The following is an 18472-nucleotide window of genomic DNA, read 5'->3' as shown; positions in this document are numbered from 1 at the left end:
TATATCTTCATCATAGCATAACATAGCATAGCATAGTCATTACAGTCATTCACATCCATCCAAGAAGGTAGAAAGGGGAAAAGGTGTCCAAAAAGAGTGAAGGTAGGGTAGAGATATAACCTCTACCACTTCCCATTTTCATGCGTCAACGCCGGCTCCGGCGCGGTCACCGCCGTGTCCGTTCTATCCTCAATCAAGGGGTAAGGCGGCCCTGTTTGCTGAGCATACGGATCCAAATTCGTCCGCATCGACCCAACCCCTTCCTTCAAGTACAGCACAAGGCGATACGCCGAGTTGCCATTCAAGTAGTACCGATGCAGACGCTTACTCCGCAGGAACCCGAGTCGCTCGTAGAGTTTTATCGCCGCGGTGTTGGTGGTTTCGGTTTCAAGCACGATCTGCAACCAATGGAGCGTTAGTGGAACGTGCACATGCATTTAGCCATGGGGAACCTTGGGGAGGTAGGGATTTACCTCATCTGCCCCTCTCTCCACCATGGCATCAATGGCCATTCGAGCCAATTTCGTGGCTATCCCCTGGCCCCGATACTCCTCGCGCACGGCCAACATGGCGATGTATCCGCGTAAGGGGCCCCCGCGATGCGGCTCCAGTTTGCTCACGACGACGCCGACCATTGGTGAGGAGGATTGGAGCTCGGAGTTGTTGTCGTCCATGGCCATGAAGCAGAGATCTCCCCATTGGTAGAGGAAGTAGCGGTAGACATAAATACTGTAGGGTTCGGAGAGGTCTTTGGAGATTAATTGGCGCATGGCGGGGACGTAGGTGTCTTCGTGGGCGGCATTGTAACGGATATAGCGGAGGGGAGTAGTGGTGGTGGTGGTGGTGGTGGTGGTGGCAGTAGTGGTATTATTTGTTGTTGTGGGAGTGGTGGTAGCATCTGTAGTAGAAGAATTGGAAGTCATTGTGGAGAGGATGAAGGACTCGATTCAGAAGAGAGAGAGCAGGGCATGAATGGCGGAGAGAAAAGGGAAGCCGAGAATAAAAAGGTGATGACGTCCCGCACATGTGATTTTCCGGCGGTGCCTGAATTGGGACGGATTCGGTTTTCTTCATGTCAAACTCGGTTATTTTTGGCTCAAACCTTCTTTTTTTTCTCCTTTCTCTTATGATTCTGCTTTGACGTGAACTCCTTCTTCTCTTTGCTTTCCCGGCTTCTTACATGATTTCCGTCGTCTAAGTACAGCATGCTCCGCCGTCGTGTGGCCAAGGACAAGGACGGTGCGTCCGCATCGCCGTCCCCGTCCGACTCCCGCGACATCCCCGACTCGACTGCGTCGGCGCAGAAGAAACCCAAAGGAGAGTCGTTCGTCACCAAACCTCGGAGTAAACGGCGCAATGGTCTTATCTTCGTCCTGGGTGGCTTGTTTGGTGTCCTCGTGGCCGTCCTCTTCGCCAACCAGCAGGATGTGATTAGTCTGGATAGCATAATGGATCTGAACTTGGAGTCGTTGATGGATGTTATGCCTCAGGGATTGCTCTCGGATGTCAGGGAATTCACGGTACGACCCAATTGCTCATGAAACGACTTGGATATATCAATAGGACACACCCGTATACTGACACCCCGCGCAGCAACATGAACGCGACACCGTCAACTACGACTCCTTCTCCGTCGGTCTGCACCTCCAAGCCGAAGGCGTTCACGCCAAACACCCCATTGTCATGATCCCCGGCGTCATCTCGACCGGCCTCGAGAGCTGGGGCACCGACGCAAACTCCCGCCAGTACTTCCGTCGCAGACTCTGGGGTAGTTGGAGTATGATGCGCGCACTGGTCCTCGACAAGACCGAATGGAAGAACCACATCATGCTAGACAAGGAAACCGGCCTGGATCCCCCCGGCATCAAGCTCCGCGCCGCGCAGGGCTTTGATGCTACCGACTTCTTCATCACCGGCTACTGGATCTGGAACAAGATCCTCGAGAACCTCGCAACCATAGGCTACGACCCGACCAACGCCTTCACCGCCGCCTACGACTGGCGCCTCTCGTATCCCAACCTCGAGCGTCGCGACCAGTACTTCAGCCGACTGAAATCCTACATTGAGACCGCCGTCCAGGTCGGCGGCGAAAAAGTCACCCTCGCGTCACACAGCATGGGCTCACAGGTGGTCCTGTACTTCCTCAAATGGGTCGAGCACCCGGACCACGGCGCCGGCGGCCGCGACTGGGTCAACAACCACATCGCCAACTGGATCAACATCAGCGGATGCATGCTGGGCGCCGTGAAGGGCCTAACGGCCGTCCTCTCCGGCGAGATGCGCGACACCGCCCAACTCAACGCCTTCGCCGTCTACGGGCTCGAAAAGTTCCTCTCCAAGGAAGAACGCGCCGAGATCTTCCGCGCCATGCCCGGCATCAGCAGCATGCTTCCCAAGGGCGGCGAAGCCGTCTGGGGCAACGCAACCTGGGCCCCGGATGACCTGCCCGACCAGTCCCAGTCCTTCGGCACCGTGCTCAACTTCCGTGAAACCAACTCCTCCCACACCAGCAAGAACATGACCGTCACCGAAAGTCTCAACTACCTCTTCGACGAATCCGAGTCCTGGTACCGCGACCAGGTGCTCAGCAGCTACTCCCACGGCGTGGCTCACACAGCCCGCGAAGTCGAAGAGAACGAAAACAACCCCCGCACATGGCTCAACCCCCTCGAAGCCCGGCTCCCGCTCGCCCCGGACCTCAAAATCTACTGCTTCTACGGCGTCGGAAAACCCACCGAGCGGAGCTACTACTACCAGGAAGAACGTGACCCCCTGGTCAATCTAAACGTCAGCATCGACACGACAGTAACCAACAACGACGGCGTCGATCACGGCGTCCTCATGGGCGAGGGCGACGGCACCGTCAATCTCCTGAGCACGGGCTACATGTGCGCCAAGGGCTGGCGCATGAAACGGTACAACCCTGCCGGGGTACAAGTCAAGGTCTTTGAGATGCCGCATGAACCGGATCGCTTCTCGCCCCGTGGTGGTCCGAATACAGGTATGCCCCAACCCCCCTTAGCATCTCCCTTTCCACCCTTCCGGAGAATTATTTTCTGATATGAGAGAGTATATAGGCGACCACGTCGACATCCTCGGCCGCGCATCCCTCAATGACCTCATTCTCCGCGTAGCAGGCGGCCAAGGAGACCAGATCGAAGAGACGTTCGTCTCGCGGATTAAGGAGTACGCGGATCGGGTACAGGTTTTTGATGATGAATGAATGAGATAGATGTATTGTAATGTGAGTAGAGGGCGTTTTTTTTTTTTTTCTTTCTTCTTCTTGTCTTTCCTTGACTTTATCGGGGATTACATACCTATTATTACATAGTACCTACTATACTATACTACACTATACGATACTATATACCTATGTTATATGTGTGAGATAGTGGTGGTGGTGGGGTATGCTATGTTCATTATAGATAGATAGATTTGTGAATCTTATGACTGTCAACCTGTGTATCTTTTATTTGTTTTGACAGGGGTTGAGTTGTAATCTGTCTTATCTGGGGAGGTTGTTTATGATATTAATAAACATTATTTATTCCCTTGTGTCTTGTGGAGTGACTAGGTTGTATGGTTAATTCTGCGTGGGATACATTAATCAATCAATCAATCTTGCATGTGATCTGATCTCGAATTTATCTTTATCGCAAGAACATGGTATAGACAGATAAGATAGTAATTTAATATAGTGGTTTACTTCTAAGCTACATACGGCTAGACTGAAGAAAAAAAAGAAAAAAAGGGCAAATACTTCCAATAGGAGCATAGCATAGTAGTCATTCAAGAAGTTCCTTAAGAGACTTGAAATGTATACAGTAGAAACAAAGAGGAAAATAGAATAAAACATATATGATACAAGCATTCATAAATCATTACGCTACCTGATTATAATTAAGAATAGGTCTTGCTAATGGATACTTTCGCCCATCCAATCAAACCACCCCTTCCCTTATCCCGTCACACGCAGCCGCAGCTATTAATGAATTAGGTCATAGGAGCGAGCGGGCAGTAAAGTAGAGAAATGGTTCTCTTGCATCGATTGATACCAGAAAACCACACAACTTAGGGGACACAGGAGGTAGAGTAGTCCCGTGCGAACGGAATTAATTAAAAGGTGTAGGATATGATGGGGTGGGTGACGTGTTTCCATAGCAAAGCGAATCAACAAAATCCAGGCACACGTGTTGTTCGGGAAAGATGCCTCCGTCAACATCTATATTCCCGCGTCCCCTTCCTCGTGGGTGCGTGCGTCGGGCTTCATTGCGGCTTCGTTCCCCTTTGCGGAGAATGAGCAGCCCGTGTGAGCACGGCCCTCCGTATAACAAACAATAAAAGTCTCTGGTGCGCAAACGAGACCGTAATACAAAGGTTCATCATAACCCCTCTGTCTATATGCCAATGCAATGGTCATTAAAATAAAAAAAGCATTGAATCCCTTGAAAGCACAGCGAATGAGGTGCAAGCAAGTTGGGCGCCTCAATCAACTTTTTCTTCATTGAGTTCCCAATCCCAGGCGCCAGTGGTGTGAGCGATCGACACGAAGATAAAATATGTACCTGGCCGAGCAAAAGAAGATGAAGGTAAAAAGCTCGACCAGCTGGTGAAAAGCGAAAGACTAAAGTAGGAAGTAAACGAGTGTGGTCGTCCTGGTTTGTCCAGGCGAGATGTAGAAAGCGAATGTCTCCAACGAGGGCATCAGGGGTTGCACGACCGGATGGGACGCGGTGCTGTGCAACACTAAGCCTTCGGTATTAATATTATCGACGGAGCTTCGAGGAGGTCGGGCTGCAGAATCATGCGGCAACGCAGCCCAGAAAAGTGTGCGGTATGATGTACAGTTAGGTCAAGACGAAGAAATAAAACATAGCAGTATCCAGGGTGACCAATCCAAAACGGAAAATCGAAACTATCCGACCTGGTCTGCGAAATAAAAAGCGGTATTAAAGATATTATGTGTCGAAATCGGCTCAATGCAATAAACCCAGCATGTCGTCAAATGTACTAACGCCGTTCGTAAATAGATGCAAGAAGTGGATGCTTTATATGCAGGGAGGTGGGTGCAAAATGGCGGTCGACTGGCTTAAGCACTGAGCATATGTCTGCCAGACTCGACATCGGCGATGGGCGACGCCAAAGACTCTCCTTCCCAGGTGTAGTGGTCGTCCACCGGGCTCAGGGAGCCAGAAGAGATGGAGGATGACGATCCAACCGTCCACTCATCGCTGTCAAGGTTGAAGTCGCCGTCGTAGGCAGCCAAGTCGTAGCCATATTCGCGAGCAGAGTCTCCGATCTCCACGTAGTCATAGTCCCAGCGGAAAGTCTTGTCGCTCTGGACGCGCGGGAGGAATCGGGTCTTGGCGAAGTAGAATGCAACCGTAGCCAGGAGGCCACCACCGACCAAATCCACTGCATAGTGGTGCGACAGGTACATGGTTGCCCACCACATCCACAGGGTGTAAGTCACGAACAAGGGCTTCAGCCGCGGGAAGACATGGCTCATGAACAAAGCGGCCAGAGTCGAGTCCGCAGCGTGCAGAGAGGGGAAAGCACCGAACACGACAGGGGACTGCCTGAAGCCCGAGGTGTACAGGTCGATTCCGAAAAGCTTGTCGATGCGAGCAAGACCCGCGGGGTTACCCGGCATGGAGTAGTCGGCCGGTGCCAGCCCGTAAAGGTTCTCGTACCACGGAGGCGAGCAGGGGAAAAACAGCTGGATGGCGACAGCAGTCATGCTGATGTAACCGAACGTCCGTGCAAAGAGGGGAGTCGTGCCAGGAGGACCGAAAATGAACATGATGAGCGAGCAGACAAATGGCGCGCCATAGTGACAAATGCCATAAGGCAGCCACGCCAGCACGTCCAAGACAACGTTCTGATGAGCAGACAGAATGTTGCTGATGTTCGCTCCGTAGAGGATGTTTTCCAGGGCCGGAAGCACGCGGACCCAGATAGCCGGGCGCCAATCGCTTGGAACGAATCTATTTCAGACAGCGTCAGTTCCCAAGTTTCTCTCAACACTCCGGCATACTGCGATCTGAAAGGGTGGTTGACTTACTGGCAGGCGTAGAAGAAGATCAGCCACCCCGCAATTGGAAGGAACGGCAAGAAGAATTGGCGTGTAATCGGGAGTAGGAGAGAAAGGAGAAGTAGGGTAAACATCGCCGTCTTCCCCAAAGGCCCAGGAGATCCCATCACACTCAGGGAGAAGATCAGAAGGATCAGCAGGAGCAAGTATTGAAAGTCATATAGCGTCCAACGATGGCTCTGCAGTGATCGGAGCGTATCCATGGGCGAAAAGGACGTTTGCAGAGACGATATCGAAGATGTCGGAGAAAGCCTGCTGCGAAGCTTGGAGCGAATCTTCCGTCGCATGCGATGCGGGACGAGGAGCTGGATCGACCGCCATGGTACCTGGATCTGAAGCTTGCCGAACTGATTCTGCGTGCGGTCCTTCCAAGAAGGAAGGGTGGAATTCATCTCGGCGGCTAGTCACGTCTGGAAACCCCCGTGGAATCTTCGATAGTCAGGAAATCCCAGCACTTTAGGCGTAGCTGAAGGGAAGAATGTCGCCAGTCTTGAGGTTCGAGATGGTCAAAGGAAGCGCCCGGCGGAGTCGGCGGAAAGGGGGATTCGGGGCGTCAACGTGACAGAAGCTGAAAGGGGCGGCGCCTGGAACAAAACGTTTCGATCGCTGGCTGGCTCAAGGCCCGACAGGCGTTTGGTGAAGGCGGAGAAATACCAGATTGGAGGGATCCAGTAATGAAGTGGAAGCGCAGGCTCCGGTCTCCAGCGGCCAAACGAGGATATTCGGGGACGGTCACGTTGCAAGGGTTACTCTGACGCAAGGCGGACAGTAAGGGCGAGAGAGGAAACCAAGAACGAGGGAGACGTGTTTGCGAGGGGCGCAAATGGCCACGGAGCCGGAGGGTCGACGAAGGAAGAGAGATTGGGGAGAAAGAGGAGGAGGAGGAGCGGAAGTATAGGCGGGAGGAATGGAAGGAAAAGAAAAGAAGAAACGGAAGAGAAAGAGGAAGAGAAGAAGGGAACAATGGATGGGATATGAGGATTTTGCAGGTTCTCGATCAGCAAGACAGACGACGGGGCGGACGGCGACGGGTACGGGGGCTTACGGGGCCTGACTGGGAAGTCGTACTCGTATTACCGGTTTGGCCCCGTATCATGTCGTCACTGCTATCCCTAATCAGGGTCGTCCGGGTAAAGCCACTAGCCCGCTTTTAGTCATGGGAAAAGGAGGCCTTCCCCTGTTGGCTCTAGCTCGCATCGGTGGTGCCTCGGTGCGCTGGACAGGCAGATCCGAGGTGCCTGAGAGAACCAAGGTCCAACCTTTTTCATATTGCAGAAATTTTCTTCATGGTCGGGCAACGGAGTCCGCTACAACCGAACTGCGGGTGAGGCTAAAAATCGAAAAAGATGGGTACAAACAAGCATGAGACTTGTCTTGTTCTGCCTGACAAGGCATAATGTAATGTAAACGGATCCAAACAGCAGCTCTCGGAGAAGTCGGGATATACTACGGAACATGCAGGCTAGTAGTTACTACTACGGATTTTGGCTGACACCGAGTAGCCGGAGACACAAGACATAAATCTTCTCCGCAAGGAGTGACCTATGAGACACGCTCGCTGGTGACACGCAGGTTCCAAATGAATCTTACACATCACATTAATATAATTAAGATAGTGAAGAGAGGGGGCAGGAGTCTCGAGGGGAATGGAATAAGCAAACCTCAAAATCCAAATAAACAATGAAAAATATCACTCAGCGAGACGCCCAATTCAGACCATCCCAGCCAAACTTCCGGACGCTCATTTCATGGGATTCCGGACTGCCCCTGATGATTGGTCTTGGAAGCTCCACCCGCAAGCCATCCGCAGCCAATTGGAAGCAGTGGATCTCCAGAACCAATTTCGCTTAACCCACAACGGTCTCACAGTCAGCAGCATCCGACCAAAGAAATCACCGATTACCCTGCAGCCAAGACCCGCTGTCCCTGAATAGTCTGGTTGGTCACAATATCATCCTGCGCATTATGCGCATTATCAAATCTCCTCCTTCTTACCCTGCGGAAGCTGGGGCACGATCGGACCCGGCATCGACACGATGCCATGTTGCTGGTGTGGGTTTTCGTACCTGTCTAGCTAGCTGGCTGACCGGCTGGCAAGGCTTATACGGAGTCCATGTGCCGGGATTGCCGTGTGAATTCCACTTTCGAACAATCGGAGGGTGTTGGCAAGAGCCCATTCCTCCCCCGGATATCAATCGGTAATCTAAACTTCCGGATCCCGCTTTGCTTCATAAGTAGATAGTACTAGCTAGTAGTCTGGGCTCAGAAGACTCGAAAATTCGAATCTTGACCTTTGTCCAAACAGAGTAGCTAGCGGCGATGGAGCTCAGACGGATAGACAGGACCGTACGACCCATGACTGGGTCAAGCAGCTCGGACGATAGCCGCGTGCCCAGCCCGACCTGATATTTGCTATCTAGACTAGCTATACAGTGATCAGCCAACAGGTGCTTTTTGTTGAGGGATTGTCCAGTGGCGCGCCCCCTCCGTCCTGCACAAAAGTCTAACAGGGCTAGTCGCTCAACCAGCCATCTTTCTTTCAACACGAAACAGCCTGCGCCTGTCATATGCCCGATCTAACGCTCTCGAGGCACGCACTGCTGCTGCTGCTGCTGCTGTAAGAAAAAAGCGCGCGTTGATGAGAGGGACCACGCATGCGCCTCCCCCTCCGTCATCCGCTAAATTACTACCTAGTAGTACCTACATAGTAGAGACAGTTACTTGCTCCATAGTTACCTAATAACTAAGGTGCTAGCTTAAGGGGACACAGACATCGACGATGAATAATTAAACCTCCGTGTTCTAGCTAACTAAAGTCACTAAACTATTAGTTATAGGGGACATGACATTTTCAGGGTCAAGGATAGGCAATGATGCGCAAGTCTATGGGAGTCTAAGCAGCAGTCTAGTAGGGAATTATGTTGTATTGGGCACACGAGTAGAAAGAAAGCTGGAAGCGCCGGGACACCCATTACCGTCTGGTATGGTATTGTTGGCATACCATACGTATGGTACGCGGGCTCCATACCATAGTTGGAATACCTCGAGATGGGGTGGGAAGATCACGGCAAGCCGCGCCGGGCAGAGATGATCAGTTCACATCCGAGTAAAGAAGAGAGTAAAAAACATCACACTCACTGGTAGGCTTTTTCTTGGTGTGAAACTCTCTGCAGTAGTTAGTTTGGAAGTCTGGGGATCTAAGTGGCAGCTGACCATGGCACACGGCAGATTACTGCATCCATCGTGATGATGCGGGGAGGGTGGACGCCGGCGCTTCACTTCAACTGTGATGATTTCTGGCAGCTTCATTATTGAGTTGTCTATCTGTGTAAGAAGTAAGATATAGTAATATAATGCGTTGGGGGAGCACAGCGCTGAATGAAGGTATGGTTTCAGAATGCGGCGTCATGAGTTAGTTTTCGCCCCAATTTACTTTGATGACAATCTCCATCGTGGTCGTGGCCGCGTTAATTACTTTGGTTACTTTACTTACCTCAGTATGTTACTTCTTGCATCGTTTGAATTCCGCTGATTCAGCGTCAGGTGATTTTTATTTCGGTAACAAGATAGATACATATTGGGAACACTTTACGAGGGCACGGGTCCAGCTTCATTTCGGAGGCTCAGAGAGCACACCTTCTTCTTACGTCGCACACCGGGCAGTGCTTTTCGATAGTTACCTTGATAGATTCGTTGCTGGGATTAATGGTGAGCTAAGATTAAAGGACGAAGGAATGCCGCAGTCTAATTCCAGCCGCATAGGCAGCAAGCAACCCCAGAATGGAGGTATACCTTGCGAATCAGAAAAGGATGCGAGAACAATAGGATAATAGTAATACTACTAGAGGGGGCAGTGAACGTGTCTCATCTATTCTTACAAATTAACTATCAGAAAGGGTCCGATATTGAAACAGAAAAGAAACCCTTTTTTCTCCCTCCCCTAAATCCAGGGATATTTCTCGACAGCAAGCTCGTATTCGGACTTGCTGTGATGGCTGAGAGTTGACGGTTGCCTGGCCGTGAGTGGATCGGCATAAGCTTGGGCCAACACAACGCGACCACCGCCCGACGCCGAGCCGTGGCTTGGACCAGAAAGATCATCATCATCACTACTTCAATTTGGTTGAGATATTCAACGTCAGGGATGCATAGGGGGGGTACCCTACAACGGATTGGAGGAGGTGACAGCTAACCTTCGATGTCTCGAAGCAAGCAAGAAAGTAACAGAAGCATTTGTCCCCGCTTCGCTTCTTGTTGCATCATGGACATTCGGTTTCCGAGGGCAGAAAACATGGGGTTCAACGTCGTATACATCATAGTACATCATGGAAAGCCGAGACAACCGTGGGCGGAGTTCCAGCCCATCAGCCACAATTGACTCGAAATCTGGTTTTCTTTTCCTTGTAATCCGAGCTTCTCGAATGTCTCCCACATTATTGATGGATATCGATCTGACATCAGGAACGAGCAGTGAGTTGAGTGAGTGAGTGAGCCTTGCATTCGTTTGGAGTGCAAGTAAGGATCCGTACATACATACCCATTTTACTTACATACAACAATACAGCATTACTTTCTATCATTTCTTCCTTTACTTCTCTCAAACCAAACTCAGGATGGGGTTTTTTTTTTTCGTTGACCGCCGCCCGGTCGGCAGCTGCAGGAGCCCAGCCCCATAGGATCACCTGATGTTCAAGCTGTTTTTTTCTTCTTTTGCTCGTGCCATCCGATGGCACGAATCAGACAGCCACTTCATCTGCAGGGTGGTCCGGGCAATGAGGTCATGCCGCATGCCGTTCCGCTATGATGTTCGTTGTTTAAATCATTTCAGTTGCTGCCCGCATGCCACTCGTCCGGTGGTCAAATTAACTCTTGGATCGCCTCCAGGATATACAGTGGTGTCTGGTCGGGTATTGCTTTCCCTAATGGATGGATAAATTACAGGTGATACGCAGCAATAGTATACTGTGTTTATTATAGACTACCACTACGGAGTAGTTGATTCTCTCTCTCTCTCGCCGGAAGATCTACACTACCAAGGTAGGTAACTCCATCTACTATCACAGTACATACATAAGTAGTTACTTAGTAGTAAAGTATACTTAGCAAGCCAATCACGACACAATGTCAACACTAGCACTGCCTTGCGCTGCGGTGCACTGGCACTGGGCTTTGTAACAGCCTGATGGATTTACTTACCCACATCATCAACCCACCCACAAGGCTTCACTCATTCATGAGTTCTCAACATCTGCAAACATTCTATCTAAACCATCCCAGGTACAACTAATTGTACAACCCAGGATACCTCGTAGATATTTACTCCACAATGCGGCTCAAAGCCATGCTCCCTCTTCCCTCCCCCCCATTCCACCCCTTTCAACCCGCGAAACGATGAAACATACCTACTGTACTCCCGAAGGAACAGTAGATAAAATGGAATGCTTCTAAGTTCTCACCGGGGAGAAAAATCAAGCCAAAGCGTGGCTAACGGTGGGGAAACGGAGTACGTAGTAGTTGAGAACCGGCATGTTGTTTCAGCCCAATTGATCCGATCGACGAGGATTGGAATGCCAGTGCACCCTTGAGCCTTACCGGCCTTTAGCCTTTCTTTGTATTACTTTTATCTCTCTTTTTATTTTTTCTCGGTTATACTTGTATACTTTTTTTTCTACTTCTCGATGGATAGTGATCTGCCAACCTGCCAGCCTGGCTGGGCTATGCCGAGTCGCAGTGCAGATCAAGGTACGGAGTTCCTACGTAGCAGATGACTGGATGAATGTTGTCGATCTGCTTTGATCTGGGGAATGCAGGCACAGCCACTGCTTACTCTTTAGTAGACCGGTGTCACTGCCACTACTACTAATTGGGGGAGGTGCTAGGTACCAGCGTCTAGTCGATTCTAGGTGGCATTGTTTGCTTTGTTCTGTGTTCTGTTTGCTTGTTTAACGCTTGCTCGCTTACTAGTTGCAGTGATGGATCTATATTTGGGGGTATAAGGGACTACTGTATGTATAGTGGTTATATATAGTATCAGGTCTTTGTGAGAGATATGGGGAAGAATGATTGAATTGGTGGTGCCTAGTATAATTGGTATTGTATGTTGTAGAGTATGTATGTATTCAGTAAATGTTGGTAATGGGAGAGGGAGATACCAGGTAGTACTGCTAGTATGTTGCGAGGGTATTTTTGGAATGCTGGTTTATCGATCATGAACAAGTAAGAGGTGTGGTGATGGATGGGGTATGATGTTGCCTCAGGTTGGAGGGAGGATGTAACTGCCTGAGGTTGCAGTGAATGGTTGTGGGTGCCTTGCTTGGGGGGACGTTTGCAGGGCTGACGATTCTGGGAAGATTTGCTCTAATGGTTGTGTGGGCTGATGTAGTATTCGAGAGATTCGATGTACTATCAACTTATCTGAAACCATCCCTTGATTTAATAGATCTATGTACATGTCCCGAATAATGACCCTAACAACGCCGAAGATAATACCATTTTGAGCTCTGGTCATCCCGCCAAAAACGCCATTTTTAACAATCATGTCGTGAATCGAACCGGCCATCGTGCTTGGCTAATGCTCATGCCCATGAGAGTCTGCCAGCATCTGGAATCCCTTCACCAGCCCCATTGCAGAGCCTGCTGCAACACCTCCGACTAGAACCATCTGCAAGCCGCCAATGACGCCGCGTCTGATGTTCCGATATCCCTTCCATCCACTCACAAAGCATGTCTTGCCGTATCCGAACAGAAACAGAGCAACGGCCATCGTGGCGATTGACCAGCGCAGAGCAGAGAGTACATCATGAGGCCCAACGAAGAAGTAGGGCAAGAGTGGCACGAAGCCACCGATGAAGTATCCCAGTGCAATGGTCAAGGCGCAGATGAAGGCACGAGAGCCAGAGGGTTCTTGGACGGTGTGATGGAAATTCATGAGGAAGGAGGGGAGGTTAGGGGATGAGGAGAGGTGTCGCGTGAGCTCTCCCACAAGCTCTGCGGGGAGATCATAGGGCGCAAAGACATCGGAGATCGTCTCGGTCACCGAAGCGGGGTCAGTCAGGATCTCTTGCTTCGTTTCTTTCAGGGTTGCGCGGTAGGACTCCCTGGAGTCCGGTTAGCTTTATCCGCTTCTTTCCTCCTCTTACGTGGAAAAAGTTGAAGAATACTCACTCTTCGCTCTTTGCACCCAAGTAGCCTCCCAGTCCCATGGAGATGGCTCCTGCAATGAGTTCGGCCATGCCGCCAAAAACCACGACCCTGGTGTCTCCCAGAGCAGATAAGCCTGCGGTTAGAGCAAAAGGAACCGTCATGCCGTCGGAGAGACCGATAATAGCGTCGGAGACGATACGTCCGTCAACAATCTTGGACTCCTTCTTCTCCGCTTTTTCCCGGCAGACAGACCGGGATGAGGAAGACTCGCTGTCGTCACCATTTCGAAGGGAAACGTGAACCTCTTTTTCCAGATCAGGTTGACTGAATCCCTCTGAAACGGGAGAGTAACTGGAAAGAAGGCCTCGAAGAGAAGAGATCGACATGTTGACAGAATTGACAGGACTTCGAATGTTGTTTCAACCAAAATTGAAGAAGAGGATGAGGAGGAAACTTTGCTACTGGACTGGCAGGTCACACAGTGGCAACCAGATTAAATCAGCAGCAAGAAGACTAGCCTGAAAATCGGGGATTTCTGCTGAAGAGGACGATTGCTGGGTGAAGAAGTAGTTTTCAGACCAGCTAGATCGGGGCGACAATTGACCTATGGGCTGCAGCAAATAGTTCACAGCAGCAACATCAGCATGATCTCAGGTCCAGGAAAGTTTTAGTGATTCTTATTATTCAGTCGGTCTACGGGAGCGTCGGCTACTACATATGAATGAGCTGCATTCACCGAGGAAGAGAGACCAGGAAGCGGACGGGAAAAGCACAATGAAGCGACCCCCTCCAGGATGCATCTCGTGCTCCGGTGATAGCCAGCCAGGCTTATCATCTGCCTATGGAGAGAAGCTGACCGACAACGTGCCTGATGGCCTCTCAGTCATCTGCAGTCGCGGGGGTGCGTGAATGCGGCACGTGGGCCTCTGATTGGTTGGGGCAGCCGGGATACTGCAATCAGGGATCCACTTCACTGCGGAGTCCCTGAAGCTTGGGCCGGTAAGGGAAGGCGCCCTTGCCTCGTTGGGCTTAGTGTCACAGTGGGTGTCTCCGCCGCTGAGGGTGACTGTCCAATAAGGGATGCTTATTTCCTAATACAACACTCTTTGTCCCTATCACACTCCACTTCGACTGGCTGATTAGTACAATCGGCTGTCCGGTCCAGCCCCGATTAGTCGGCCAAGTTAAGCTGCAATCGAGAAGCACGGCTGAAGCACGATGCACCGCTTGCATCGACTATCGTCTACTATCGTCTGCTATCGCATGCACCGGAGGACGCCGATTTCACCGAGTTCACCTCTTCTCCCCTCTCCAGGAAGTCCTTCGCGTGAGCGGAGACGCTTTCACCTCCCTATTTCGGCTTAATCGACGCAGCTATCTCCGATATACTGCTTCATGACCAATCATTCCAGCAGCTGATCACCATCCTCCGCCGCTGTATAGTCCGAATTGTGCTCGTTGCTCCAATTCTTTCCCCTCATCCCACTGCGGAGTGCATCCGAAGTTGGCATGTTCTTGTGTTGCCTTGCTTGCAACACAAAGGCTCACGCGAGCAGCCCGTCCGCCTACCACGTGGGATGGGCCATCTCGCGTGCCATTGGACCATGGTTGGCAGTTACGGAGCATCGCGACTCATTCTTTGGCTTCTAGCTGGTTAGTGAACGCAAGATGTCTGCCGCAGTGGATCCCTCATGCGCCGAAGGAGACCCCCATGCATCCGACCAGGCCCGGTTGCGTCCTTCATCATGCAAGGTAGGAAGATAAATATCTCACCGGTCAGCCCCGGTGTCGGTGAGGTGGGATTCTGAAGCTCAGAGGTCTCTCCAAAACAAAGTGGTTGCAGAGCAGTAGTCAACATGAAGCTGAACGTGGCTGCTATCTCGGTCCTGGCCACTGTGGCCTCCGCTCTCCCTCACAAGCGCAATAGCGATCAATGGGGACACATTCGCTCCAATGTGAGTGCGGCTGCCTGTCGAGAAACGATAGTGCCACTGACGTGGACAGATCAAACATGTCATCTACCTGATGATGGAGAATCACTCATTCGACAACATCGCCGGGTACTGGGACTTCCACCCCGACATTGACAACTTGCGCAACATTTCCTACTGCAACGAGTACACCAATCCCAATTGGACGGTCTGGGACGAACCTCTCAATGTCTGCGCTGCGCCATTCGAAACCGAGGTGCCCTTGACCGATCCGGATCACAACTTCGCCGGCGTCACGTATGAAATCTTCCGCAAGTGGTACCCCACCAAGGACGATGTTCCCAACATGGGAGGTTTTATTGAGCGTCAGTCGGAGAAATACGCAGCCAGCCCGGGCGAGTCTAGCTTCGTCATCAAGGCTTATGATGAGAAGAAGACGGCAACTTTAATTGAGATTGCGAAGAACTTTGCCTTCTGGGACAGCTATGTGAGTTGCGAATTGTGTTGGTGATAAGCGCACACTGACCAGACAGTTCGCGGAACACCCTGGCCCGACCAACACCAACCGCCAGTTCGCTACTTCGGGATCGACCTGCGGTTTCGTTGACAACACCTACCAGTCCGCCGGATGGTATGCCAACTACACCGGTACGACTTGTGCGACGTCGATCTTCGAGGCTCTCAGCAAGAAGAACATTACCTGGAAGAACGTAAGCGATGTGACACATTGGAAACGGAGCAATGGCTAAGTGACACAGTACTATGAGACGGACATTGTCGATGCCTACATGTACAAGGTGAGTAGGCCAGATTCCACGTCAGTATAGTTCTAACAGGAGCAGTGGGTGCAAGACAATGCGATGGACCGTCTGGTTCACTCCGACCAGTTCTACCGCGATCTCGAGGAGGGAACTCTGCCCCAGTTCTCCTACTATAACCCCGAGTGCTGCACCATTGACTCGATGCACCCGACTAGCAACATGGCCTCGGGTGAGCAGCTGATCAAGCATCTGTACGATGCAGTGCGCAAGTCCAAGTACTGGGACAACGTGTAAGTGCCTGCAGAAGTTACTTTGAGCTTAAGCAACTGACATATCAGTCTGATCATCCTCAACTTTGACGAGCACGGTGGTTTTGCTGACCACGTTCCCACGCCGGTCAACGTTCCCCAGCCCGAGGATGGCATCACCTTCACTGGCATGTCTGACGGCCACAATGTGACCTACGACTTTACTCGTCTCGGTGTTCGGTGAGTATCCAGTCATAAGATATCTGACTTTAGCTAATGGCATAGTGTGCCGTCATTCGTCATCTCGCCCTACATCCCGGCGAACCACCTGATCCACGACCAGGGTACCATGTATGCCAACAACTCGGCGTACACGCACACCTCCTTCCTGCACTTCCTTCAGGAACTGTGGGGTCTGGAGGGACTGAACAACCGGGTGCAATGGGCCAAGACGTTCGAGTACATCTTCTCGAGCGAGAAGCGCGACGACACGCCGGAGAAATTGACGACGCCGACCTGGTACGGCAGCAGCTGGGAGCCGAAGCCGGATCCATACTACAAGCTGAACCAGGATTATGACTATTACGAGAACCTCGATTAGACTCATGATGATGAGACGGATGAGTTGTGACTAACATTATGATGACTGCAATATGCACATATACACATATGCAAATACGCAAATATGCAAAGTGATTTAAAATCGAGTCAATGCGATTCGTTGATTCATGTATCTCGTCAGCAAGTAGAGCAAAAAAGGAGATAGCCACATAATGCATAGCTAAACAACGAATGCACATAGCAGAGCATAATACCACCCGCACGCACCCCATGCAGAAGAAAACCCAACCCACCAGAAAACTCCAATCCCCAATCCCTAATCCCCAGTATTAAATAACCCCCAACCCCCAAAGTTCATCAAACTCATCATTGCCCCTTCTTATCCCTCTCCCCCTCCTGACCCTGCTGATACCCAGCCCACTCCCCAACCTTCCCCGCCGCACTCCAAAACCGATCCCTCAACCCGTCATCACCACTGCTGCCCCCAGCGCCATTCTCATTCCAATTCGTCGGCTTCGTCATATCCCACAGTCGACTCTTATACGCAGGGAAGGAGGTATGATTCCACATGCTAACCAGAATACTATACACACCCGCCAGATCAAATTAGCCTCTGTCCACAAACACAGTATTCAAAATAATTATTGAGGAAAGGGGATATATATATTATACCTCTGACTCCGATCCAAATAATCCTCATCCTTCAACTCCTTCACACCAACAGTGACTCCATCCCGAGAGAACGTGACGTTTTTCTTCTCCATCTTGGATCGCGTGTTGCGCTTCACATCTTGGATGATTGAGTAGGTGATGTAGAAGATTGTGCCTAGGATGAGGAGCACGAAGAGGAGGATGAAGAGGGGGTAGAGGCGGGTCATCCTGTTATTCTCTCTTTTTTTGGTATTTACCCGTAGGGTTGTTGTTATGGTGGTTGTAGTGTTGGTTGTAGTGTTGGTTGTAGTGTTGGTTGTAGTGTTGGTTGTAGTGTGAAGGAAGTGAAGTGAAAGAGAAATATAGTGTGCGGTTCTGTTGACCTTATAAGGCGTAGGGCTGATCTTTGATCTGAACTTGAGTCTGAATACGAACACGGACGAACACCTTATATAACTAACCCACACGAGCGGTATTCAAATTATTATTGATTTCAATCCTGTGGAGTTGGGGGTGGGGGGGAGGATATTGTGGCTTTGACACGAGAGAGAAAAATAGATTAGTGAAAAGCAGTAAGTTCACTGCGTTAAAGAGTTGAGGGAAAGGGAGAAAAAAGCAAAGATGGTTTGGTTTTCTCCTCAAATTCAAGTTAACTAACCCCAACCAAGGAAAGGAAAGTAATGCGTGTGGCTTTGCTGTGCAATTAATGCCAAGGCTTGTGTGCGGGCGGGGGCGTTCAAGGAAAATGCCCCCCTTGTGAACTATTTCCTATTTCCACCAACGGGGAATTCGGGTGCCTAGGATGCCTAGACAAGACTGGCAGTTATTTTTGTAGGTTGGTGTGGCTTGGTAAGGGGAGACAGGAATATGAAGAATGGCTGTGTAAGTGAAAGGTGGAGTTTGGAGAAAATTGGGGAATATGTATGAAGAGCAGGGATGGATGAAATATTGATGACTGATGCAGGTCATGCAGTCAATTTCGGTTTTTCTATCTATCAGCATAAACATTACCCGATTAGGCATGCAGAGCGTTGATTTTGGGGGGGAAGCGGGAAGGGAAGGGAAGGGATGGGATGCAGGGTT

General features: G+C 50.7%; 8 protein-coding genes across 8 annotated transcripts; 2 read left to right on the top strand and 6 right to left on the bottom strand.

Annotated features, from left to right (window-relative positions):
- Window positions 1-122: 122 nt before the first annotated feature.
- On the bottom strand, window positions 123-770 carry BO85DRAFT_481315 (peptide alpha-N-acetyltransferase MAK3; the record flags this gene model as incomplete). The annotated part of the gene is made up of 2 exons (XM_025663052.1): window positions 123-398; window positions 474-770. 2 exons carry the CDS (start codon window positions 768-770, stop codon window positions 123-125), a joined length of 573 nt encoding a protein of 190 aa, XP_025511181.1.
- A 293-nt stretch (window positions 771-1063) lies between these two features.
- On the top strand, window positions 1064-3504 carry BO85DRAFT_406384 (phospholipid:diacylglycerol acyltransferase). The gene is made up of 3 exons (XM_025657330.1): window positions 1064-1520; window positions 1594-3001; window positions 3078-3504. Exons 1-3 carry the CDS (start codon window positions 1206-1208, stop codon window positions 3221-3223), a joined length of 1869 nt encoding a protein of 622 aa, XP_025511180.1. The 5' UTR covers window positions 1064-1205; the 3' UTR covers window positions 3224-3504.
- Window positions 3505-4754: 1250 nt separating this feature from the next.
- On the bottom strand, window positions 4755-6868 carry BO85DRAFT_161439 (phosphatase PAP2 family protein). The gene is made up of 2 exons (XM_025654237.1): window positions 6065-6868; window positions 4755-5987 (listed from the first exon to the last, which is right to left on the bottom strand). Exons 1-2 carry the CDS (start codon window positions 6484-6486, stop codon window positions 5090-5092), a joined length of 1320 nt encoding a protein of 439 aa, XP_025511179.1. The 5' UTR covers window positions 6487-6868; the 3' UTR covers window positions 4755-5089.
- Window positions 6869-9692: 2824 nt separating this feature from the next.
- BO85DRAFT_453350 (uncharacterized protein) lies at window positions 9693-10292 on the bottom strand. Its single transcript, XM_025661031.1, has one exon. The coding sequence runs from the start codon at window positions 10199-10201 to the stop codon at window positions 9983-9985; it is 219 nt and encodes a 72-aa protein (XP_025511178.1). The 5' UTR covers window positions 10202-10292; the 3' UTR covers window positions 9693-9982.
- BO85DRAFT_504956 (uncharacterized protein) lies at window positions 10084-10947 on the bottom strand. Its single transcript, XM_025664314.1, has one exon. The coding sequence runs from the start codon at window positions 10623-10625 to the stop codon at window positions 10257-10259; it is 369 nt and encodes a 122-aa protein (XP_025511177.1). The 5' UTR covers window positions 10626-10947; the 3' UTR covers window positions 10084-10256.
- A 1527-nt stretch (window positions 10948-12474) lies between these two features.
- On the bottom strand, window positions 12475-14021 carry BO85DRAFT_481312 (VIT1/CCC1 transporter family protein). The gene is made up of 2 exons (XM_025663051.1): window positions 13259-14021; window positions 12475-13191 (listed from the first exon to the last, which is right to left on the bottom strand). The coding sequence occupies exons 1-2, from the start codon at window positions 13621-13623 to the stop codon at window positions 12663-12665; spliced, it is 894 nt and encodes a 297-aa protein (XP_025511176.1). The 5' UTR covers window positions 13624-14021; the 3' UTR covers window positions 12475-12662.
- Window positions 14022-15017: 996 nt separating this feature from the next.
- BO85DRAFT_453346 (phospholipase, PLC-D) lies at window positions 15018-17062 on the top strand. The gene is made up of 7 exons (XM_025661030.1): window positions 15018-15192; window positions 15242-15655; window positions 15702-15878; window positions 15927-15965; window positions 16011-16219; window positions 16268-16417; window positions 16463-17062. The coding sequence occupies exons 1-7, from the start codon at window positions 15094-15096 to the stop codon at window positions 16776-16778; spliced, it is 1404 nt and encodes a 467-aa protein (XP_025511175.1). The 5' UTR covers window positions 15018-15093; the 3' UTR covers window positions 16779-17062.
- A 42-nt stretch (window positions 17063-17104) lies between these two features.
- Window positions 17105-17616, bottom strand: BO85DRAFT_463224 (uncharacterized protein; the record flags this gene model as incomplete). The annotated part of the gene is made up of 2 exons (XM_025661909.1): window positions 17105-17321; window positions 17411-17616. 2 exons carry the CDS (start codon window positions 17614-17616, stop codon window positions 17105-17107), a joined length of 423 nt encoding a protein of 140 aa, XP_025511174.1.
- Between the last annotated feature and the right edge of the window lie 856 nt (window positions 17617-18472).

This window comes from Aspergillus piperis, assembly GCF_003184755.1.
Source record: "Aspergillus piperis CBS 112811 unplaced genomic scaffold BO85scaffold_25, whole genome shotgun sequence".
Lineage (NCBI taxonomy): Eukaryota > Fungi > Ascomycota > Eurotiomycetes > Eurotiales > Aspergillaceae > Aspergillus > Aspergillus piperis.
The sequence above is the reverse complement of the archived record's forward strand: the minus strand, read 5'-3'. Positions and strand labels throughout refer to the sequence as shown.